This window comes from Scleropages formosus, chromosome 23 (assembly GCF_900964775.1).
Source record: "Scleropages formosus chromosome 23, fSclFor1.1, whole genome shotgun sequence".
NCBI lineage: Eukaryota > Metazoa > Chordata > Actinopteri > Osteoglossiformes > Osteoglossidae > Scleropages > Scleropages formosus.
Window position 1 is genome coordinate 8,466,898 of NC_041828.1, and position 25,435 is coordinate 8,492,332.

Sequence of the window (25,435 nt, forward strand, 5' to 3'; positions counted from 1 at the left end):
CACAAAAGCTTCAGACGTTTCGTAATAACTGAATTTGCGGATCCATAACGTTTTCCGCAAAAACAAAGTCTGCGAACCCCCTGTTGACTTCCCAAGCCGCGTTCAACAGGAAAGAGAAGCCTTTGCGAAGGTGTTTGTTGGGTTCCGTGTGCGCGCCACACTTTTTCTCTCATCTTCGGTACAAAATACTACATATCAGGGTTCATCGGCTCATGCCTTGGCTGGTCACATGGATTTTGACAACTCTCCGCCAACATCTGGCAGCCTTACAAGAGGAAAAGAAGTTTCAGCTAGTTAAATCAGGGAATGAATTTAAGTGGAATGAATTTAAGTGACAAAGCCCTTAGCTGCTGAGGTAAGTTAAGAACCTTTTTATTTTCTAGTCTTGGAGTCAGATAAAGTATAAAAATCTACTGACAAACATCTTGATTTTTTGGTATAATTTACCCCATCTATGCTTTTTTAGCTGAAAAATTCTGCCAGCCCTTTGAGAGCCATATCTGAAAGACATTCCTTACCCAACAATAGACTTCAGAGGCTGGAGTCCTGGCTCAGTATCTTTTCCCCTCTTCATTGTAATGATGGAAATAAGTGCATCATTTTCAAGACTGAAAGCCATTTAGAATTTCCATGTTTTTCCCTGACAGGGAGGATTATAGGAGTTTCTGGTAAAGAAATTAATGGAAACAAAGGAAAACAATCACCCACAGAACTGGCACAGAGACCAGAATTAGGGTAGCGTATAGGAGGGGAGACTAGAAGAGTGAAGAACAGACCGGGTACAAGCCCAGGGACAGCCGGGGTCAGTCCAAGTCACACAGGAGACAAGAGAAGGCTACGCTTAAGGTAAAATTGGGATGGCGCTGCTGTCTCACAGTGCCTGGGTGGTGCGAGAGGACGTGGGTTTGATCCCCACTCAATCTGTGTGGAGTTCGCATCTTCTCCTTGCGTCTGTGTGGGTTTTCTCCGGTTTCCTCCCAAAGACATGCTGTTGAGGTTCATCCATAGTGTGTGAGTGACAGAGAGAGTGTATGTGTTCCACTGATGCATGGATAAGCAGCCCCTTATAAGTAGTGTATCTAGCAGTGTAAGTCACCACGGTGAATAAGGTGTGTGGGCTGGTAACACTACATAGAGTTCACTCGAAGTCACTTTGGAGAAAAGTGTCCGCTAAATAAATGTAAAATCAAAAATGAACCAGGAGTATCACTAGTCTGTGATCAATCCAGAGAAGGCAAACTCAGAGCAAACCGATTTTGCTGTGCTAGGACTGAAAGCGATGTTTCCATAGGATACGGATAACCCATAAGATATGCGTGCATGCCTTTCCCAGTCGCACCTAAATTCAGCATATATGAAGCAGCTAACTTTACATCTGAGAAATAGCATTGTGTATAAAGTGGGTGTGAACCTATACAATAAACATCAAAAACATACAGTAAGGGGAGCATCACGAACAGATGAGGGACGTGCCACAAGGCATACGCGACCGCAGCAGAGCCGACAGTCTGCCGCGAGCCTCAGGTTGAAGTGGGCCGACAATCGTTGTTTACGACTGCTGGTGATGGCTCCCACTTTAACAGCGTGTCCACAAACATCTGTCCATAAAACGCAGATTGCTGCCGCCCTGAACGCCGCATACATATGCTAATTTTACTGCTCGCTGACAGCCCACGAGGTGGACATTAAAACGTACCCATCCGCTGCTTCAATCCAGCCGCTCCCCAAGGAACTGCCCTCAATTACTTTGGCAGAAACAGAAGGTGGAACAAGGGAGCACTTTCACCTTACGCGCATACACACGGCATTGTGTACACTCGCATGCGTAAAGTGTGTTAAATATGCAGTCAGACCCCTTGTTGTTTAGTGCAGGTTAAAACTGGTGTTCGCCATAGAATAAAGCAATCATCACGTGGGTCTTACTGGTAGGATGCTACAAGGCAAAAGAACATTATACTGTACTCATGCCTAGGATCAAAACAGAGTTGTGCTACAATCTGACCAATCCAGGCTCATGTTTAAAAGCTTACATTATCAGAGTGTAGAGTTCTTTATTGCGAGGTTCTGCACGAAGTCGCTGACAAGGAAAACCCATGAAGTGATTTCCAAAAACTAGCAGACTACATTAAACACTGAACATATCACACACAAAGTATATTTCACTCACTACCGGCGACCTGAAGATCTCTGAATCGGTCATAATTGATTTCTGGGCTAGTGCTCCAGCACCCAATAACCTTGTAATAATCACGAGCTAGAGAGATGGAAAGGAAAGAGCAAAGGAGACGGTGTTCTGTGGGACTCGGACTAAGATTGTTGGAGACGGCAGTCGGATACGGGTTCCCTCATGGAAAGGGGTGGGACTTTATTACAGGGATGGCACAGTGGGGGGGATGACATTCCAACAATGAGGAAATTCAACAGCGGTGCAGTAACATGATGTACTCAACAGAACTGGCAGAGAGACTGAAATTCAAGTTTATCCTATTAATTACAAAAAAAGAAATAAAAAAAAATCTATACAGGCAGATGTTCACACAGGGATGTTCAAAGGATAATCCCTAATAGAAGTTAGGAGGTTCTTCAGGAACAATGCATCATAATGAATACAATTTCACAGTATTGCTGGCCTCTCCCAGAGACGAGGAGTATCCGACTTATACTAAACCCATAAATGTTGTAAACAAAACATGAACGAACACTGATAAGATGCTAAAATGAAAAAATTAATATAAATCACCACAAAGATAGAGACATGCTTTCATAACCCCTGGCTATATCAACTAACAATTTTTTTTTTTTTTTTTTTTTTTAAATTGTAGTTGCTCAGCAGATGCATTTACCCAAAGTGACTTCAGCAGCCTATAATTATACCAATTTACAGGGCTGGAAAGCCACAGAAAGAGATTAAGAACTTTGTACAATGGTTCAACCGCAGGGCCCTTGCTGGGATTGAACTGGCAAACTTTTTGTTTTTGATGTCTCTCTAAACTATAAACTATGAAATTATGTACAAAACGTAACAAATGTGTTTGAAGTACGAGAGCCCAGGAAGGTAAGAAACGAGGAGAACGCTCCAACGGGAAGCGGAGAAATACGAACTGGTTCAGAAAGTGGTTGAAGCAGCTGCTGGCCATGAATATAAGAGCGTAAATATGAAAACACTGAATACGGCATCCATATCATTAGGTTATTATGCACACGGCTTACCGAGAAAGTGCCAAATGAGATCCATGGGGAAAAAAAAAAAAAAAAAAAAAAAAAAAAAAAGTACAACAAATGTACAGGAGTGTAACGAAAATTAACACAAACATAGACAAAGAGGCTAAGGAGAATCCTGCATAGCTGGCCTCTGTGGCTGTGGTGTAACATATCATGCTACCACCTCAAACAAGTGGAGCTTGGTTTTTGGGTCCACGATGTTGTAACGATCATCGTCACAAGGGTCATCGGAACTCTCTTCGTCTTCATCAACGCAAACTCCGAGACCCAAGACTGAACCGACCACTCACTGATATCAGAACAAATGAGGAGTGCTGCTTCAAAAAGGCAGGATCACACAGCTAACAGACAATTCCCTGAAACAGGAAACAGGAAACACACACTGTCTGTTAAACACCTACTGCCCTCTACACTTTGTACCAATGGCGTGCCTGACAGGGTGCCCCAGCGCACGCATCCTACACTATGTGCGCTTCAGTCTTATGTGTTGCGGACGTGAGGGAGCTGAGGGGCAGGCACGGTTCTTGCGGGGGGGGGGGAGAGGCATGGCCGTTGGGGCACTGCCCTACTGGCCCTCTTCCTCACGCAGGAACTGGAACACTGAAGAGAAATCCTTGCCGGCATAGCCACGCGCACACATCATGCGGTAGATCTGGTGAGCCAGGGAGCCCAGCAACACGGGGGTCTTGGTATTGGTCGCAGAGTCCTGAGCCAGACCCAAGTCCTGCAGAGAACAAGTCAGTCAGTCATAGGTTTGCTGGGTTCCTGTAATGGACTGCTAGACACAAAAAAATATAGACGAAAGGAATAAAAACTCACTCCTCAGACCATCAACCGCAGACTTCCCATCAGCACTGCTCACGTTGCGCCAGATCCGAGCAGAGAGGCAGACCAGATGAATGAGAAGCAGAAACAAAACCCACCTTAGCCATAAGCGTTGTGCCAAAGCCGCCCTGGTAGTTGTTTGCCGAGGGGACGCCCTCCATCACCCCGGGGACAGGATTGTAGGTGTCGCTGGACCAGCAGCGGCCGGAGCTCATGTTCAGGATCTTAGCCAGGAGCTTGGGGTCAAGCCCTAACCTGTTCAGGTCAGAGGTCAGAGAGGGGAGAAAGTCAGCGCTGACCCCGGTCCTCCGTGCCCATCCTTCTTGTGTTAATGGCTCTCGTGCAGCGTAATTCAGTATTGATATTTATCTGAGATACTGTTCATCACTGGGCTTGTCGAGAGAGAACCAACGCTTAAAAGAGCGGAGTCGCCTAATAAACACCGCAGGTAGACGGAGCTATTGGACAGCCTCCTTCCTCTGACCCATAAGCCCTCAGACAGACTGGAGAAATTTCACAGAATAAACCAGACAAACGCACCGAACGCAAAAAGCGCGGAGAGATGTCGTCCACTAAATTGAGAACGGGGTTCGGGAGCCATTGCTGGAGAACGACCTGAACCGAGGGACCCGAGAGCGCACGGCTCAGCAGCTGCCGCAGTATGCGAGAGACCCAGCTCCCCAGTGGCTGGCTGCCTCGCGTTTCAATGGCAGTATAAAGTGAACCACATCAAACCTCGCTGCGCAGAAACTGGCACTCGCCACTCGACTGTAAAGTATATTTTGTGCTCAATATGACTATTAAATCATGATTAGTCCTAAAGGCCGCCGGGTGTGCCAGCCCTGCACCTGGCTCCCATTCTCGTATTGTCGGCCTGTGTTTTATAAGCTGTCTGCACAGTAATTAACAGACTGAGACACACTTCTGGGAGACTCTTTTTTTTTTTTAACAGGTTGTTGTGGAAATTTGGTATAACTACCTTGTTTCTGTCATGATGGTGTTTCAATTTACATCTTTATGCAAAACCTCAGTTGTGGAGGAGCCCCTTGCCCCACTCTGCGCTGCAGTGACCCCCCCCCGTAGCAGGATGCTGCGTGACATATGCTCGACATCACCTCCCACCCGTCTATCCTGGTTCTGGGTCAGCTGTTGAAAAGGTTACTGCGTCTGATGTAATCAAGCTTGTCCAAGCAGCGGAGTCATTTGCCACGGGTGCTACGCAGCAGGCGTGCGTTGATCACAACTCAATAAATCAACCCATCTTATTAAACTTTAGCATTTGTGTGCTTAGAGCTGAAATAAGGGTGGGACAGCAATTTTACGCTTTAATCTGACTGATAGAAACAGGAACATGCAGCGATGCCACTGCAGCCTTGACCCCCTGGCTTGAAAAAGGAGGGAAATTTTTTGGATGCTATGTTCATCACATGCTGAGCAATCAGGTACTTAATAGGAAGAATTCTTTGAAAAAAAATAAAAAAAAATTAAAAAAAAAAAGAATGATTAACTTCTAACGGGACTGCCGTTTTAATGAAAACCCTGGTTCTCTTTTATGTGTGTTCAGTGTTTATGATTATATAAATGAGGTAACAAGTGGGTTTATCGCCCAGCTTCCATCCTTTACTGGAACACATGCATACAAGGTGCACCAAGGTGAGGGGGGAGCAGGGAATCATGGGGATTTCCTCTGAACCGCTTGTCCCATACGGGGTCGCGGGGAGCCGGAGCCTACCCGGTAACACAGGGCGTAAGGCCAGAAGGGGAGGGGACACACCCAGGACGGGACGCCAGTCCGTCGCAAGGCATCCCAAGCGGGACTCGAACCCCAGACCCACCGGAGAGCAGGACCCGGTCCAACCCACTGTGCCATGGCGCCCCCCTAAGCCTCAGCCAACAGAAACCCAGAAACCTAGCTCTTGCACACAAACTTCACATCCGTCTTTCCTTCCTGCCACCCTCACCCTCAACCATACTTCTCACGCTCCATTAGGGGGGAGAAGAAAGGGGGTATTTTGCATTTCATCTCGGAAACCTTTTTCAAGAGCGGCATAAATAACTGACAGCTCGAACCGTACAGGGTACAAGACCAGTAAGTGAAGTGTTCTCTTCCCGACGGTCGGCTCGGCCCTGGTAATGGGCTCGGAGAGGAGCAGAAGATATAATTGTCATTCAGAGCCAGTCCTCCCAAATCGTCATGCTTCGCTGGAAGAGACCCGGTCTCCATTCGAAATCAACAAATTAATCGCAGACCGGTATTTGAAAGGCCAGGTTTAATGCAGGAGGCAGCCACTGGGCTCTCAAGCATGATAAAATGTTATTGCTGTTTCCCTGTAAATTGGCTGCGAACATGTGATTCTTTCTGCATAACAGGCCGAGCTGCCGCGGTGGCGGGGGGCGAGATATACTGGCGGCGCTATCAAAACCATGACGGTCTTTGTCAATCCCTCATAATAACGCACCCCTGGATAGAGTCCTGCAGCTTCCCAAATAACAATAAAGCAGGAAACTCTGGGCGTCGGCATCAAAGTGAACCGTCTTCCATCTTCCTCACGAAACAGCCACAAAGTGACGCGAAGAACACATCTCGCAAATACAGTCGACACAATTACCCAAAGGTGCCAAACTACTAAGTGTTAATAAGGTACTATTTATTAACCCCGCCCCTTTGTGTGCCGATTTATGAAGGGTTTGTCGATTAGGGGGTTCTTCCGAGGATCGGCATATCAACAGCTCTACGGTCTACATGTCAGCGATGCTGCGTGACCCAACAGGGAATATCACCGACAAAATCCAGATGCATTCCGGCCACAGCGCGGCGAGAAATCGGATTAATCCGCAGCTTTGTTTCTAACACTTTCTCGGAGGTCAGCAAGACAAGAAGAGCGCGTTCGAGTCACCAACATCTCCTCCTGCTCTTCTTCCCCTCGTACCACATCTCACTGTGCTGTACTCCAACTCCTGCGGAGAAGGTTCGCCGTTGTGTTTGGATTATGAGTTACCAGTCAGCAGGGTGGTCGTCCCTCAAAGGAGCCACCTGCAGCCAGGTCCCGCGTGACGCGTCCACAGGAGGGGCTAGCGGAAGGCGACACGCCCGAGTCAGAGTGCGCGATGTGCGGACAACCTCGCGCGAAACACGACGAATATGCATGTTGCAACATTCCTCCACAAAGATGCTGATGCTCAGTATCGCCATACGCGGCAACTCGGAGACGGATGGTCATCGCTCGCAGGCGCACGCAGCTCATTGCCGTCGTCAATAAAGCTTCAGGGAATTGGTGTTGGACAGCGGCCCGAAAGGCCTAAATGTCACGCCGCGCATAGTCTAGTTGGCTCACCGAGAGGGAGTGCGGCTGCGCTCCTATTGGCTCTCGTGCGGCGCTCGAGGTCGCTAACACAACTATGCGAGACTGACAATGGACTCAATTCATGGCCAGTTGCTCACTTATCTGCCAAAATGAGCATTTGCTATGCTATGAAGATAGCAGTGCAAAGCTCCAGTGCACTACAGGGCGTTACCCAACTCACATCAGGCCTGCATATCGCTGCATGGCAATGCCCCTGAAGAAACGTCCCTGTGAGCTATGGACGTGACCCCCAGCTGAGCAGCGACAAGAGCAGCGATTGTCTCTCAAAGCTGAGACCAGCAGGTAGGTAAGCATGAGGCAGATGTTCTGCAGGTTGTGTCACCGCGCATGGTAATAACCTTCAAATAAAACATTGCCGAAACCGACACACAGCATCCCCCCCCCCCCCCCCCATGCCCCTCCCCGACCAGCGCTGCATGTAAAATCTGCTGTGGATGGACAGTGAAGTATAAATCTGCAGCGCGTCTCGTAATGCAGCCATATTTCACTGGAACTTGCTGTGGGGATTTATGTTTGCTGGTGCCAATTTTCTCCCAGCCGTCTGAAGCCCAATAAATCAGAGAAAACTCCCTCCCCTCGTGCCCCATCACTCGGGGTCTTCCCACCAGCCCGCTGCGAGGGATCGACTCATGTACCTGACAGACTACTGACTCGTAGCCAGCAGCTTATGGGTTTGTATCCCACGTAATGATCAGGCTATAAGAAAAGCACACAATCATCCCTGCATCACAAAAATTAAAGTAGAATCGAACGAAAACGGTATCATACTAATGGGAGGGGGCGCGGTGGCGCAGCGGGGTGGACTGAGTCCTGCTCTCCGGTGGGTCTGGGGTGCGAGTCCCGCTTGGGGTGCCTTGTGACGGATTGGTGTCCCGTCCTGGGTGTGTCCCCTCCCCCTCCGGCCTTGCGCCCTGTGTTGCCGGGTTAGGCTCCGGTTCGGTTATATATCATACTAAATGTCAGTCCTCTTCAACTTCTGCCCGAATACAGGATTGTCGAAATTCAGTCACGCAGCTGACTGGAGTCAAAACAGGCAAAGTGGATTTAACAGCATTCACAGGGCACCCCAGCATTACACAAACTCTGCATAGCTGTAAATGTACTGATGCCTTCCACTGAAACAAGCAGGTTCTCTCCCCTTGTGGTGCCTTTGGATCACGGTACCCACCCTGAACCAAGAGAGTAAAATTACCCTGCTGTATACAAGTATAAAATGCTTCCAAATAGCTTAGTATACAAACGTAACAGTGGAAAAAGGCATTAGCTAAATAACGGTTAGTAATTATTTGTCTCGAGAACAGAAACGCGGTGCAATGACAGCTTCATGAGCAAGTTTCAGCTCATCGAGTGCTGCCTAGTAACGAACACTTCATTAATATGACATCAATAGGACGCATCCGCCCTTCTTTGTGTGGCTCTCGCAATCCACCACTCAGTTCTGGTTGGTTTGCTTACCAGTTTCCCTTGGAGACGCTGTTAATCGCCTCGGGTGACCTTAAGCCGTGCGTTTATTAACCTAACGGCTGCGATGCTTGCATCATTTTGCTCGCTGGCTTTTCGGGCCTCGATTTCCGCATGCAAATAATATTGACCGAACGGTTGGGACGACGGCCTCGATGCGCCGCGCCGCACCGCCCCCTCGTCCATCTCAATCGCGGCGTGACAGCGGTTGAGGTGGGAGGCCGACTACCCTCTCGACATCGCGGCGACCCTTTACCTCGTACGGCCAGGAACGCAAAACCCACACCACGCCATTAAAACTACAGCTCTTCATCTCAATTTCCAGTGGGCGGCATAACGGCTAGAGCTCTTGCCTTCCACGGAAAGGACCTAGGTTCAAATCTCTTCTCCTGCTGGGCTACTCTTGCAGGACCCTAACCCTTAATACAGTAAAAATTACCCAGCTGTATAAATGAGTAAATCAATATAAGCAGCTCAGTATACAAACCTAACATTGCAAGTCTCCTTGAACAAAGGTGACATCCATAAATAACGTATCTGACACTGAATGAGCTACGAGGTGATGCATTAGAGGACACGTGAAATGTGCTTAAATGCGGTGAAATGGTGGCTACCCGATGCCTTACCTGATTCCTAGGTTCATGGTCTCAGCAGTGCCAATCATTCCAATCGCCAGCAGCATGTTGTTGCAGATTTTTGCAGCCTGGACAAAATTAGATGCATGCGAGATTGCTTTTAAAACCGTATCGGACGGAAACACAAATACAAACTCTTACTATACAGAACAATCATTTCAAGCAGCTGGAATGTCAGTCTATGAGCCGCCACGTATCACTGCCCATCAGTGCGTTTTTATTCCTAGCGGAGCATGTGACCGCACACATTTACACGCAGCTAGGCCTACGTGCAGACGTCCGCACGCGTGTGCTTTACCTGTCCCGTGCCGACCGGGCCGCAGTACACCACGTTGGCGCCCATGGAGCCGAGCAGCTCCTTGGCTGCGGTGAACTCCTCTTCCACGCCACCCACCATGAAGGTGAGCTTGGCCAGGTTCGCTGCTCCCACACCTTAAGGACAAAACAAACGCAATCCGTTTGACCCCACTATTATTCATCAATACCTTAAACGTTCACGCTGTCGCACTGGAGCAATTCAAGAACCTAGTTCAAAGGAAATAGAACCAAGACATAAACCTGCACCTTTACTCTAAATACTGTCCTGCCACACCGAGATTAACTTGTTAAAGGATGAGAAATGTCAGCAGACATTTAAATCACTGTACCTGCACACTCTCCCATGTTACATCTGCAGACCAGTTTGGCCTGTTGTAGCACAGCTTTTATACAGGCATGACTTCACACAGGAAAGGCCTAATGCAGCTAGATGGCTTGGACCATGAACAGCGAGATGGACGTGTCTCACACAACAAGGGACTTAGAAAATCCCATGAAGCGTGTCAGTCTGGCGAAAGGAATCATTCAACAGTGCGCCAACAGGAAGAAGAACTCGAAACAGCTATAATCCCATAAGCCACGTAGAGCCGCCTCGAATAAAAGAATAATGTTTAATTCCAAGAGGTAAGCCAACATTTAAAACCCTGCTAATTCACAAAGGCAGGGACTCCGATCACCTAAATGGTACTTAATCTCACGTCACACCTAACCACGACACGTAAGATGTGCGACTATAGCCGGGCCCTTGTCTCAGAAAGGGTGCACCGCGTGTGTTCTTCGCCTGCTTTAACGCCGCACAGCACGTGACATTAAGAGGAATAACACAAGGATGTTTCTCACATTCAAAGTGTGTGTTTGCAGAGTTTAAAAGCATGCCAGAATGCGCGTGTCTCTCTGCACGTATTTAGCCTAGTCGACGTTAATCTTTCAGTAAATCACTTAATTTGCCTGGAAGTTAAACGGTCAGGGAGCAGCGGCGTGGAGGGGGCATTGAAAGAAGAGGGCCGGCGGGGAGGATCACCCTCCGCACGGGGCCCCGGGGAGGGGCGTCTCCATTGTTACGTCGACACCCTCGGACCGGCCGACAGCTGCGCCTGGGACCCGAACCCCTTTGGAGTCGCAGCCTCCAGGGAGCAGGACGACAGGCTGGAGGGGTAATTAACTTTACACTTTATCATGTTCAATTAGCCGGTCTTTGGGGGGGGGGGGGGGTGGGGGGTCGAGTGTGCCGCGTTCTCCCTGTCGCCGTGCGCGGTTCTGTCAGCTGCTCCTCGGGGAACGGCCTGACGCAGATAGATGGCCGGGAGGCAGGCAGCGGCTGCCAACATAAAACAGGGCGGAACCCGTTTTTTAAATCTCATCTGCCACGGCCGGCCCCCCTTTCACGCGTCGCCGGCCCCTCGGCGCGATCCGGAAAAAGACCAGAAGCGGCACGGGGATGGTCCTAACAAGTTCGCCTAACCGAAAGGACCCTCCCCCTTTTCACGCTCCCATCACTTATTCTTGTGGTTTTTACACGTATTCGGAAGGCGAGGCGAGCGCAGACGGAACCCACGTCGGAAAGATCTCGGAAGCGACCGGGGCGAACGAGACAAAACCGAAAGGATGACAAGCGTCCGGTTAACATTTACACGTATTCACGTAGCGGACACTTTTCTCCAAAGCGACGTACATCTCGTAGAAGATGCAATGTGTGCGAAGAGAAGCTCAGACGCAGACGCATGATTCTTAAGTGCACTTTGTTCCTTTCCACCAGGTCCCAGCTTGAACTAAATAAGTCGTTTTGACTTCATGCTAATCTACATTACACTTAATAAAAAGGAATCAAAGTACAGTAACACCTGAGCATAGATGCCGCAGCATCTACGCACAGAACCAATATTGACCGACTCCCCATTAGGGGAAGGACACCTTCCTAAGCCGTGACCCAAATGCCGTTAGACAGTACATCAGCTTCACCAAGCGCCCCGTTCTCTCACGTCGCCGATATTGCCTGCTATTGATCCGAGGCCCTTCAGGACATTGGCCATAATTATAAAGCTGAATAGCACAGGGCGAAGACGAATATGCCGGTACGGAACTAACCATTCATCGGACCACCCTTCCGTTCATTTTCTCTTCTGCTCTTCTCATCCGGCAAAGGGTCACGCTGTTTAAAAGGCAAAGGGAAAAAGGCAAAAAGCGGCTCTTCTTTCTACCCAACTACAGTCGCTGGATTCGAAAATTAAACCGCACATATCGTATACCATCAATATCCTCTAGAGATCCATTCGTTTCTTTTTGTCCACTCAACCGGGCAGACATTAAGCGTTTCTCACAAACTACGTGCTACAATTATGAGTTACAACGTGCCTCACGGAGCATATTCTGTGCCTTTAAAATTACACCACATATATGGGGTCACATTTTCAAAACGTGAAAGAAATCCCAGACGTAATTCCGAAACCTTTTTTGGCTCACGGGGATATAACGCACGTACAAGGCTTTCCGTTTTCCTTTTCAAAAAACATTAAGCAAGCAAGCAAACAAAACAAGAAAGATTACAAACAAAGAAGACAACGATACAGGGAAATATAATGTCAGTGTTCGTCTGGCCTCTTTATGCCTTGTGATGCCATGCGACAGACTTTGGTCTGTAAGCATTTAAATCCTGGTAATTTGAATTCTCTGAGGTGAAGCCAATACACAGGATGGCAGTTGTGTTCTTTGTAAAATGTGTATCTAATGAAAGGGCTGTTAATTGTGAAGAGCAAATAATGCTGGTGTTAATAATTAAACAGGGATTAGGAGCAGCGTGAGAAACAGCTGAAACCACAAAAACAAGACTAGGGTTCAGGAGGGTGGGGGTGGGGGTGGGGGGCGTGGGGGGCAAGGCGGGTCGTGAGGGTGGGAACAGGGCGGTACGACCGCACCGACCGCACCGGACTGTCCCGACTGGGCCGTGCAACAGCACCGCAGCGCCCCGCCACCACCTTGGTCTGTCAGCAGCTGCTGCAACTGCACCAGAGCCTCATTATTTACCCATAATGACCTGCACACAGCCGTCGCCGGCGCATCACAGCAACTGACAGCGGCTCGACTAATTAGCGCTGCCAGAATTCAAATGAGTCTCGCTGCATGAGAGGGGCAAGTGAGGCAGCAGAGGGGCAAGAGAGAGATGGCTGGGAGAGCAGGTACAATGGGGAGGAAGAGATGTTAGAGAGGGACAAAAGGGCAGGAGGGCAAAAGCAAGCAAAGAGCCAGAAGAAATGTGTTTATTTCATGCAACTTCAGGCCAAAAAAAAAAAAATAAATAAATAAATAGTAGCAATAAGAGGCTTCAGCCGGGACCCCGTGAAGTTTGTAAATACAGGTAACTGAGCAAGCTGCCGACTCAAAGTGCCGAAAGTGAACGAAGAGCACAAACGTAACGATCGCAGATCCCCAATTACGGACAAGGGGAGAGTATCGATAAGGACCGCCTACGCCAGCGATCGATAACGGCCGAAACCGTGGACACGGTGACTGCGGAAGCCAAAACGAATGGATCCTCTTCGCTGCACGGACAAAGTAATCACCCATGATTAGCAATTAGGATGTGGGAGCAGATCTTCCTATAACCAGGGCTTTTTCGTAGGATAGATGGCCACGTCCTTGGGAATATAACGGCAGATTAGCATAAATGTGTATGTAAAGCGCAACGGCAGAGGAAGCAGCCAGCACCTCCTCGTCATTGACAGATTAAGAGGGAATTCTAATAAGCCGAGGTGCATTGTGTAATTCATCCACCTGCCTGACATTTTTGGTTCATTAAGAGCCCTCTGTAGAATAGCGCCCTCTAGAGAAGGGAGGAGAGGAGAGGGGAGGGGAGGGGAGGAAGGGGCACCACCATCATCATCATCATCGTTTCGCAACTAATCTGACGCATCCAAAACAATAGTTTGCATCCCTCCATAAAGACAGATACTGCAGAAAACTAGGCTAAGTCTCCTTCTCAAAAGGTACAACAGCAGGGATGCCACGAATGCGCAACCTCTGAAGCAGCGGGGCCAGACCCCGACCGCAAAGCCGAACGCCGAGAACGCAGAGGCCCCGGCGGACGTAGAGCGAACCTCTGCTACTCTCGGAGCCGAGCAAGCGTACGGCGCCGCAGGATCTCACGGCGAGCCACGGCTAGCCGGCCCGTCGCTTAATTACAGCCTACCGGGCTTCACGGACCAGAGGAAACCAGAGTTTCTCGTAACGTCCCCGCTACAGCTGCTGATCGGCCCGTCGCTTACGGCCGCCATCAGCAAGAAAAGGACCGGAATCTTTAACGCCGCCAAAATTATAAACCGAATAATTCTGGGAATTCATTTCACAGTTACAATGAATAGTAACGGCAATTACAGCTCGGTCTCCCGTGCCCCTGACAGATGGACAGGTGCCGCTTCCCCGACTCGTCCGTCTACTGCTCCGGCGCGAGGTCCTGCTACTCGGAGCAATATCCAAGTTACAAGCAGCATTGCGCCATTAGAGGTCTTTGCAGATGGTCCATCAAATTAAGGGAAATTTTGGAAACGTAAGGTAATTTAACTCAGTCTTTTCCCATGCCGGGGGGCAGCTGGGGGGTACGGTGACCTCGAGAGCCCAAAGAGCAAGGGGATTCGCGCTGCTTCTCACATTTCCAGAACATTTTAACCCCGGCTCTAAAAAACATGTTGCTTAGGCTATTAACCCCCCCCCCCCCATATGTGAACGTCTTATTAAAATGTCTGAAGTGCACTTATAAAAATCACTTATAAAAATCGCAAACACTTGCACTGAACCATCGCCCTACAGTCCTGTGTGAAAATGCAGTTCTGGTCCACAGCCATTTCCTACCGAGTGCATTTTTGGCAATAAACATTTTAACGACAAATAATGCCTAACGCCAATGCAGAATTACGTTAGAATATACATTCTAACTAGGAATACAAACATCACTATAGACACTTATTTTCTACCATTCAGATCTCATCCATACTTCAAATTGTATTGGAAAAAGGTGGTGGAGGGGGACAGTTTGCTTGGGAGAACTTGGGGTAAGAGCGTGTTGCTGAACACACACTGCGACACGTTCTCACAGGCAGAGCTCGGCGAGAGCGTGACGCAACGCGGCCGAGATGGCAGAGTCGCCCGAAAGGGCCCAGAAAGGGAAACGTTTACAGCCACACCAAGTAGCCTCAAATGTGGTTCTGCATTATAATTAAGTTGAAGGGGAGATATTTTCTCAAACAAATTAAAAACCCAAACAAGCTTAATAAATTTTCTACAGATAAAATAATGTTAACCGAAACACGCACATAAAAAAAAAAAAAAAAAAGGGGGGGGAAAAAAAAAAAAAAAAAAAGCACTTTCGACAATCTGCTTGCCAGCGATACTAATGCGCCTCCTTCAAGTCAGAGAGCAGGCCCTTTATCTTCGTGCTCGAGTTAATGAGAGCTGCCCGCGTTCTAGGCCTTCATCTCACACACGCCATGGGAAACGGGAGAGCGGACGGCCCTCCGTCTGCACCGGAGCGCTCTCTTCTCCTCCACACGTCCATACTTACGAAGAAAGCGGCACCAACGGAGACTGCAAAATTTCAGCAGTCACCGAGTTCAGCTCCGAGATGTCTCACGGCTCTATTCCAGACCACGTGTACAGGCTCGGCCGAACCGTTTTACACGTGGGTGGGGGGGGGGGGGGGGGGGCACGCTACAGAACCTGCCGGAATCTGTCTTCATTCACATTCACATTTCTTCACCCGGCAGTCACTTTTCTCCAAAGAGACGTCCATCTCCGAAAAGAATACAAAAAGTACGCTGTTGTCGTGATTAACCGTACTTTACCAGTGAAAAGGACGAGTCCACGTGAGCAACGTGGATAAGACTTGCGCGGGACGATCTGGACAGAAGAGCAGGAGCGAAGCATCTCATAAGAGTCCTACATCTGCGGGAAGTGCTGCCGAAGAGCTGGAAACATAAGTGGGCTCATTTCCCGACCAAAAGCTGCAGACCAGCGAGCGGACTCACTTTTCATCGGCACCGTCGCGCTCTCCCTCCGCGGGACCGCACGGGAGCCGGTTCGGACAGAAAGATACGGAATCAATATTCCTGGTGAAGAGCAGCCGATTGGGTCGAGGGGGTGCGGATGAAGGTACGGTGCTAGTAGGCCGCCTGGTAATGGCCGGTTATTAACGGCAATGATGTACTGGCCGCCCACAGACCGCGACCGCTCCAGTTAACGCTATCATCAGCAGTTCACGACCCGCACCGCAGGGAGTCGGCACCTGATCAATCAGGTCTGCCCTGCGTGGGGGGTGGGGGCTGGCGGCAACACGTTCCCCGTGCCGAGAACACCGGCCGCATACAGGCGGGTTGATGGGCGGAACAGGACGTGTTCAAACACACACACACACACACACACACACACACACACACACGAGTCGCCTTACACTCATTCCAATCGTTTGGCGTAGTGACGATAAGAAAGCACAAAGGAGCCTGCAGCACATTAACGCAAATGCACACACGTGCACAATCAATGCACTTTTGATGAGGTTACGCTGACAACGCAGTCGATGAAAGCAGTTAAGGCGGGGCTTCGGGCAGGTTTGACGGACAGCGGCCTGGCGGGGGAGAGGCCGGCACGCCAGATGACATGCAGGGAGCGACGAGCCAAGCTGAGAGGCAAGTCGCCCAGCTGCCGCCAGTCTGCTTCCATCTGGAGCTCCAGCCAGACGACCCTCGGCGGCCCCCGTCCCCTCCGCTCGTCCGGGAGCCCCGAGCAGGGTCCTTGTTATGCAAATTCATTTACTCCAGCGTCCCCCGTCGGTGCTGGTTAAGTGGCCCTTCGCGCTGACAGCGGCAATGCCGGTCCTGCCCAGAAACGCCGTGCTCCGCAACACCTCCCTGGGCCCTCTTCCCCCGTTCGGTACCGACAAGGACGGTCTAGTAATGTGACACGTGCCCCCCAGTAGAGTTCCCATCCTAAGGAAGCGACATCGCCGCACCTCGCAGCCATTCGGAAAGCGCCGCACTGAGCCAGGTGCACAGACTGGGATTTCCTGCGAAAGCAGCGATCTCGGCAGCAGAAACCCAAACTTTTTATCGACAGACTTGCCGAGCGACTCCGGCGGGACGCAAAAGAGGGAGAAGGAAGCCAAACCGCCGGTGAGCTGGAAGAAGGACGCCGGGGAAAGGCGAGCGAAGAGGCACCTGAGCTGCTCCGAATGAACCTGCAAGGACGAGCGAGCTGCGCAGCGCCGGTTCGTACCCACGTCCCGACAGGGCGGAAGAGCGGTACGGGAACATCCACGTGTCCTCGGCAGCGGGCGGCAGCGAAGCCCACCGCAGCTACTTTAAAGCACAACAGTTAGTAATCGTGCAGACGTCGTCGGCAGACGAGGAATGCGGTATAATTACTGTTAATGACCCTGGAGCTCGTTAGCCTCTCGCTATTTTTACCCAGAAGTGCCAACACCCTGCTCCAGTGACGTCAGCCGGGGTTTTGTTGTGGCCCCACGTTGCATGCGGACACTTTTAATGGCACAAACGCAGGCTGCTTTTTTATGAATAATTCATAATAGGCCGACTGGGCCAGACGACCGGTCAGCGCGAGGGAGCGACTTTACGGCTTTATTACCCCGTGGCGGAGCCCGACATCAGAGCCCTGCCGCTCCGGCGACCCGCCTGCCAAACCTTGATGACGCACTCGAGGTAGGACCCGCCGGGGCGTCCGCGGCTCGCCAAGCAGAATCCGGCCCCGTTGTTTACGCCGCGGAAAAAAAAAAAAAAAAAAAAAAAAAAAAAAAAAACCAGAGGACGGAGGATAAAAACTCAAATTAAAAACAACGTGACGCTGTTAGAGAGGGGCGAAGAGCGGCGACATTCACACGGTTGAAGTTAAAGGGTGGAATCAGCTCTGAGCACGAAAGGGCACCATCTAGGGACGCATTTTACCCTACGGAGTGCCTCACAGCCGCTCCATCTGAAAAAACGACATCCCGCTTCCCACGGATACGCGGCACCAACGTGGAGTTGTACCGAGCCGGTACTCCTTCAGCATCCCTTCCCCAAACTGCGTAAAGTGTAAACCCCAGAGCAGCAGCGAACGCCACCTTAAACCCGTTTGCACCAGAGAAGCAAAAAAAAAAAAAAAATTTTGCACGGAAACGACATTTACTAATCCGCAATGTTGGGTCATCATCTGCAACAAGACGCACTTCAAGAATCCACATGTCACTCTGTAGGGTTTACTAATGAATGCGATACTTCAGAATACGACAGGAGCTTCATTGGGACGCTCTTATGAGAAGGTAGTCAGATTTGTTGTCGGCGTGTATCAATCGCTCAACGTGTCCAACAAACAGCAGCTTCGGCGTGTGCGTGCTGAGGCCGTGGAGTGCGTTAGACGGTACGGTGAGGCAGAGACCACGGCGGCGTTTCGCACCGCAGCAACACGCTCGTCAAAAATGCGGCAGGCAGGTCATGCGTCCACCGTGAGCTCCGGCGATCTCATTACGCACGACTCCATCTCACAGAGGCCTCGGGTGTCGAGCGGACGCTCGCGCAAAACTCCGGTACAGCCGGCTGCGCACTTGGTTAGAGCACCACCTCCTGGTTCGCACAAAATCAGAGCGTTGGCCGTCTTCCCCCTCCTCTCTCGCTTCCCAGGAGACTCCCTGCGTTCACGGCCAAGAGCCTGGGCTAAAACACCCGCTAGTCTTAATGCGAGCAACATTCCACTCATATACTTATTCAGTCATAAACATGGCTGGAGTACAAGATACGCGATGCGAGTTGCTTTTCGGGAACAGCCCTCTGCTATAGCAACAACTCATTCTGCACAGGTAACAGTGTAAACGACCGGGGACTTAACAGTATAATAGCAATCCTAGACTGATGCACAGTACAAGTCAAAAGTTTGAGTACACCCAGGCAAGGCTTCTATGGCATGAGCTGGAGAACAGAGTAAAAGCCAAGCAACCCACAAGTGGCCTGCATGTCTGGCAACTGCTGCAGAACAGCTGGAAAGACATGTTGGTTGTTTTCCTGCCAAAACTTGGTAACCAAATACCCTGTGCAAAAAAGTTGGTTTGCAGCAAGAGAACTCAAACTTTTCACTGGTACTATGGATATGCTATATTTTCTTCACGGCCACATGCCAAGTTAAGGGACAGACAATGCGGGAAAATCGGAGCAATGCATGATGTCAAACGGATGAAATGTTGAAGAATGCCATGAGGGTCCACTATGCAAGCAGTGGTTCTCTCATTGACAGCTCCCTCTCTGCAACGCAAGCCAATGCTTGGACTTAGTGAAGTTTACCTGTAAATCAGACATCTCCGGTGCGGAAGCAAAGCAGCCCTGACCGCTTGCAGACAGGCCCCGCCGGTCACTGCGCACGGCCCCTTTCCGCAAACAGCGACCTAAGCGAAGAAACTGGAGGTATGCAAGCCTGCGCTTTACGTTCACTCCCCCTCAAGTTCACTGTGCTGGTGGGCTACTTTAAATCCAGGGCAGATGGGAGGGGGAGCCCGCCCGCCCTGATGTGGAGGAAACGAGTAAATCATTCTCAATCTCTGGGCCATAAAAGGGACTTAACCTCAACCGAGAGTGGACGTGAACGTCAGGCGCTTGAAAGGGTGGGCTCCGGCCCTGCAGACGGCGCTCGGCGGAGACGCCGGTCAGCAAACGCAGTTGCTGAGAGCGTGGGTGCATCTGTGTGCGAGAACCCCAGGGCTGCTTGGAAAACAGCTCAAGTAAAAGGTCGTATTTTACGGCTCAGTCTCTCTCACAGAGAGACAAGCGCTCTTATCAGGCTTCGCCCCCAGCCCTCAATGTCAACTTCTCGGCAATAAAGTCCAAGGTATTCCTGTTCTCTTAATAACTCTTTATCTCCACGAAAGCTAATGGCACAGGGACACGCCATCATGGCTTGTTATCTACATGAAAGGCAATGACACGGATATGCCATTATGGCTGCGTACACAAAAGCCAACGATGACACATTCAGCATTTCGGCTCAGGCAATAATTAATGACTCCTAAGGACCGTCAATGAGATGTTAACAAGGCCCAACAACCCTATATTATACATGATACAGTGGTCAAATTCCATAGGCAACCATGCAGAACCTACAAATTTATATCAACGGTATTATAAATCACGTTACACATTTGTCCTAAACAGCTCACATCAGAACAGAAATTTTTAGTTACTTTTTAATTCAAAACTGGGCAATAATCGCCATAATGTTCAGGTTTGTAGGGCTCCTTCACTGTTGTCCCTGGGATTTATTTTGACCTTATTTTCATGCCACTCCCCATTGATTTCTGCTGATCTACTAATTGCCGTCTTTTCATTGATTGGTGTCATGCTACAGACTTCCAATGCAAAGAAGACATGGATTTACCTTAACAGCACGTCTTTCCGGCTTGCAGGAGAAAGCCCATATAAACGTGCAAAGACAATACAGGCTCTGCAGTGACAGATCTAATGTTGGATTTGAGCCCACAAACCTAGAGTTGTCAAACTAGAAACGTACTGGTGTTCCTGTAGCGCTTTGACTATAAACCGGTTTAAAAACCACTGTATCAGGGCAGTGCAGAGCTCAAACTGAACAGATGTCCAGAGTGGAATGATAACGTATGAGACAAATCTGTCTTAATATCTTTGTGACTTGTGGGGCTAAACTTATTGTTTTAACCATTTTAAAAAAAGAGGGGGAAAAAAAAATCTGAGAGGTTGAGAGGGTATCGGTCGACCCATCCCAGCACAAGCTTACAAATCAGATCCGTCACGGGATAAAGAAAGACTAAGAGTGATCCACTTGGCAGACGTTACTGGACAGTGGCTAAATCACAGCTCATCCTAGCACTCCACACAGAAGGTGACGTACACAGAAGTGACACTTTCACGGCCACACATCACTGACCAAAGATACCATATACCACACCAACCAACCCTGTACAGGGCCAATGAGCACCCATCCCACTCAACCATGCAGTACTATTAAGTGGAGGAATGGGAGGGACTTGACTGTAACTCCTTTTCCTGAGGGGAATCACCCCTCAGCGTTCCCCTTACCTCCCGACACGGGCGCGTCCATGAACACTGCACCCATCTTCTCTGCAGCAACTGCCATCTCCTTGGAAACAGATGGATCAATGGTGCTGGAATCAATGAGTAGAGTGCCTTTCTTCACCTTCCTGCAGAAAATAAATTCAGTGGAATGCTGGGAAAATGTGTACATGCGAGGGCATGCACGTGCAGCTCTACTACTGCTCTGAGGTGCCTATGAATCAGCTGGTACAATCACCACCTTTCAACATATTTTTCTTCAAAAACACATTTCTAACACTAGCCTCTAAGTAGTCCAACGAGTAATACTAGTCCGTTTATCGTTTTTCACAGTTACGAAATTCTGTTCATTCCAGAAAGCGCTTTGGCTGACATTGGGAGGGAGGAATATTTAACCACAACTTGTTCAAACAGTTACACCAAGCAGCAAGACTGGCGTTTTTTCGGAAACAGGGAATTCGGCTCTTTTAATGCAACTAGGCCTAAAACGGGATGCGGATTTTCACTTAGAAATTAATAAAGTCTGTGGATGAAGTGCATGACTAATTTACTCTTTCTGTAATGAAGAAAGGATTTCTTTTCATGAACGAAACACCGAAACCAAGACTACCAGTCGTTAAGGTGAAATTAAACTTTTCCGAGGGACCGCACTCACTTGAGGATCCCATTAGGTCCATTGTACACCTCAATGACGTTGGGGCTGGAGGGCAGCATAGTGATAATCCGATCAGCTTTATCAGCCACCTCTGCTGGGCAGTCTAGAATCTGGAGGAAAAACCAGCCGGGAGATTAGCAACACGCAACCAGATGAAGTGCAGGAGCGCTGGCCACAATAGGTACAGCTTTACCGTACGAATGACTGGTTAATACTGAAGAAACACCTACAGTTTCAGTCCTATGAGGTAGCCATAAATGGACAAAGTCAACAGTGTAGTTTTTGGAAGGGCAGTTGGAGGACAACAGCGTGTTCCAAAATCCATGTTTATATACACAGTAGCACACACACACATGAAAGAAAAAAAAGAAAAAAAAAAACCATTTGCTTGTGAATATTCCCTGCGGTATGGCAAGTATTGTGGAGTCTTGGCAACCACTTACACTGTTTTTGTGGTACTACAGGGTATGGAAGCGGTTCACCGTTGCCTTCTTACATACACAGTGGATTGTGGGTGGAAAGCCATACAAACATGGGGAGAACATGCAGACTCCTCACAGAGACAGATTTGAGCCTCAAATATAAAACCACAGTTCAGAAGCTGTGAGGCACCAGTGCTACCCGCACCACGCTGCTTTACTATTGCTACGGCAAGGCTATAAATATTAATATTGTTCTAGAGTAGGGGTACGGGGTGCAGAGAGATGCAGCACATCATCACTAGCCCCACCTGTGCGCCCAGGTCCTGCAGCTCCTTGCAGGACTCGGGGAAGACGTCGGTGGCAATGACCGGGTAGCCGTGCTTCAGCAGGTTTTTCGCCATGGGGCTGCCCATGTTTCCTAAACCGATGAAGCCCACGGGGGTCTTGGAGGCCATAGACCTGGAGGAGGCTGGAGAGGGGAAATATACCATTAGCCACCAGGCTGGAGGAATCATACCACAACAGCATGGCATTCCACATGGAATTAGTGCTGCAGACGAAAGGAAATTACAAACATAAAACTTTGTTGAATACATGAGTGCAAAAGGAAGGTGGGGGAGTGTCGAGAGTATTCTGGGGCAAAACAATTCCACAGCAGAGCCAGTCAAACAACTACAGGAAAAGAAACAAAAAAAAAAACAGCTCATTACTTTGTCATTAGCTTTTAAAAGAGTACAACATTTAATCAGGCACTCTTTGATTATAGTTAGTTAGCTCATTTATTAACCAATCTCCATTTCTTGGGTTGTGCATATTTATTAAAGACAAACAGTGAAACAACATTCTTCCACACGGTACTAAACTTAGTAGTACCTCTGCAGAGAATCCTCAAGGAACGAATGTCAGATGTCACAGTCTAATGCCATTAAGTGCAAAGCAGCGAACGTGTTGATGCTCTCACTCCATCTGAACCGGGGAAATTCTGAAAGGTGGCAACCCGACAGCAAGACCGACAAGTGGCAGCGGGCAGCACAGCAGTTTAGCCATTGCTTTGCACTCAAAGGACCTAGGTGCGGATCCCAATCCTGCTGTAGTACCCTTGATCAACGTACTTACCTCGAATGGACCGAGAAAATATTACCTCTCCATATAAACGGGTTAACTTTTCTAAGCAGCTTAATGCTGTGAATCTCTTTGGAGTAAAGCATCAGCTAAACCAATTAATAATAAGTTTCCACTGTACTTAGATACATTCTGCACATAAGCAGTATTTACAACTAGTGATAAAGCTCTTTCCACTTAAACCCATATGACACTTATGTTACCTGTCCACAGTATGACGTGTCACAGAAGAAAGTAACCGGTTCTCAGCGACACTAATTTCACCTTTACGGATTCAAGGGGCTCTGTGTTGAAAAAGATTCCCTGCTGGAATGTAAGGAAGTGTTCCGATAACCCAGAAGAACACAGCGTAAAATAAATGTGTGACAGTCCAAAGGTATCTGCAACCCGAAAAATAGAGAAGGGTTACGCAATTCTTATGCAAATATGAGGAAAAATCACACTGTGGAGTTGTGCAGTATCAGTACCTGTTAAAAGGTTATGATTACAAACATTACTTTTTCTTGTGTTGGTGTTCATTGCATTAAAACTTGAGAAATTATCAGACTGGTCCTTTAGAGAGTCCTTGACAGAGGGCCAACATAAGTGCATATTTCAGTTTTAAAAGCGTGTATGTCGAGATAAAGCTTATCAGGCCAGACGACAGAAACAGACTCTCAGTGGATGCGCATTAAAATATTAGAAAATAACCGAGAATAAAAACTGAAAATATTACTGACATTTGATTTACGCTTCTCATTCATCATACGACCTAAATACAGTGTATGATTTCAACAATCCCACCCTTTTTAGCCACAAAGTTGTGTGCTGCACCACCTGGAATAAAATCAGCAATTCCAAAATTAAGTGTATGTATGAAAATCATAACTGAAGACTTATGAAACATGATTATTTTTAACTCAACACGTGTTGTTCACTGTTACAGTGTTGTAACACTTAATTTGTACATCAATACTGGGGGAAGATTTTTACGCATTCTTTTGAAAACTATCCTAAAAGAGTAGGGTGGTGATGGTGATCATCATGATGATGATGATGATGATGATGATGATGATGATGATGATGATGATGTGCAGCGCTGAGCAACAGTTGGTCACCGTTAGAGATGCTTAAGCCTTAGTCGAGTCAGAACTGTGCAGATTGCGCAGCCACTAACATTCGTGCTTATGCCATCAGCAACCGAAGGTTCTCGGTGCAGCCCTAGAAAACGGGGTAATTACAGAGTACGTTACCGAGCGCCACGTCCCCATGTCTGGTGCACCGCTGCAGTAAGTTCCGCGACGCTCTGAACAGCGCGGCCATGCTTCTCTCCCCTTGACCTCCGCGCCGCAGAGACCGCTGCCAAGTCAGGAAGTAGGCTGCGTTATCCCTTGACTGACACGGCGCTCCTCCAATTAGCAGTAGAACCCGAACATGACGTCGAATGAGAACGCAATAGAGGCGGTACGTCCTGTGGCAGCTGCTGAATCTTGCGCATTTTCTGGATGAAGTGTTCTGCAGTACACTCGGAGTTCTGTGAGGGGTTTTTAAAATAACTTATAGGTCAAAAGCTAATTTATGAAGCAACGCTAAAGTAAAGTGGGCGGTACAGCGAGTAGCGCTGCTGTCTCAGTGCCTGGGTGGTGCGAGAGGTCAGTCTGTGTGTTGAGTATCAACCAGGAGCTCTGGTTTCCTCTCACAGTCCGAAGACATGATGCTGTTCCCCGATAGTGTGTGAGTGACAGAGAGAGTGTGTTCCACTGATGATGGATAAGTGACCCATTGTAAGTAGTGTATCTAGCAGTGTCAGTCACCTTGGTGAGTAAGGTGTGTGGGCTGATAACATGATTAAACATCTGCTAAATAAATGTAAACTATGTGTCCCGTACTTAAGAAAGCCGCAATCAGGTGGCACACCAATGTAACAGGTTGTCACTTCCTCAAAAATGAATGATAAGAGTAAATAAAGGATAATATTTATTAATTTAGAAATAAATGCTGTGAGTCGCATAGAGAAAATGCGCAGCAGAAACAAAGTGATACTTTATCACACAAATTGGACATTGTACACCTGACGGGGCCTGCAGACATAGCAGTTGCAGTTCTTGACTTCTTTGTCGTATTGTCACTTGCGTCGTTCTTTGTTATCTTCAGTATAATTCCCATGGTAACACAATGCCTGCTCTTCTTGAAATTAACATGGTCCCACGCTCTTGTTCCGTAGGGGGTGTGTTTTGCATCGGTCGGCACGGCAGGTAAATATGTACAGGCATTCATAACCTTAGGAGCACTCGTGCTCTAATATGATTCCATACAACTTTCAGGTTGAATCATGGACTTAATCGATTTCATTTACTGTACATAG

General features: G+C 48.6%; 1 protein-coding gene across 2 annotated transcripts; it reads right to left on the minus strand.

The window, feature by feature from the left end:
- Positions 1-2,175: 2,175 nt before the first annotated feature.
- On the minus strand, positions 2,176-24,448 carry hibadha (3-hydroxyisobutyrate dehydrogenase a). Of its 2 annotated transcripts, none has more exons than XM_018750205.2 (8): positions 24,324-24,448; positions 22,278-22,438; positions 21,548-21,657; positions 20,899-21,020; positions 9,807-9,940; positions 9,500-9,576; positions 4,146-4,302; positions 2,176-3,946 (listed from the first exon to the last, which is right to left on the minus strand). In XM_018750205.2, exons 1-8 carry the CDS (start codon positions 24,391-24,393, stop codon positions 3,788-3,790), a joined length of 990 nt encoding a protein of 329 aa, XP_018605721.1. In that variant the 5' UTR covers positions 24,394-24,448; the 3' UTR covers positions 2,176-3,787. The 2 variants fall into 2 exon arrangements, with proteins under 2 accessions (XP_018605721.1, XP_018605722.1); XM_018750206.2 differs by lacking the exon at positions 24,324-24,448 and adding an exon at positions 23,295-23,418.
- Positions 24,449-25,435: the final 987 nt, after the last annotated feature.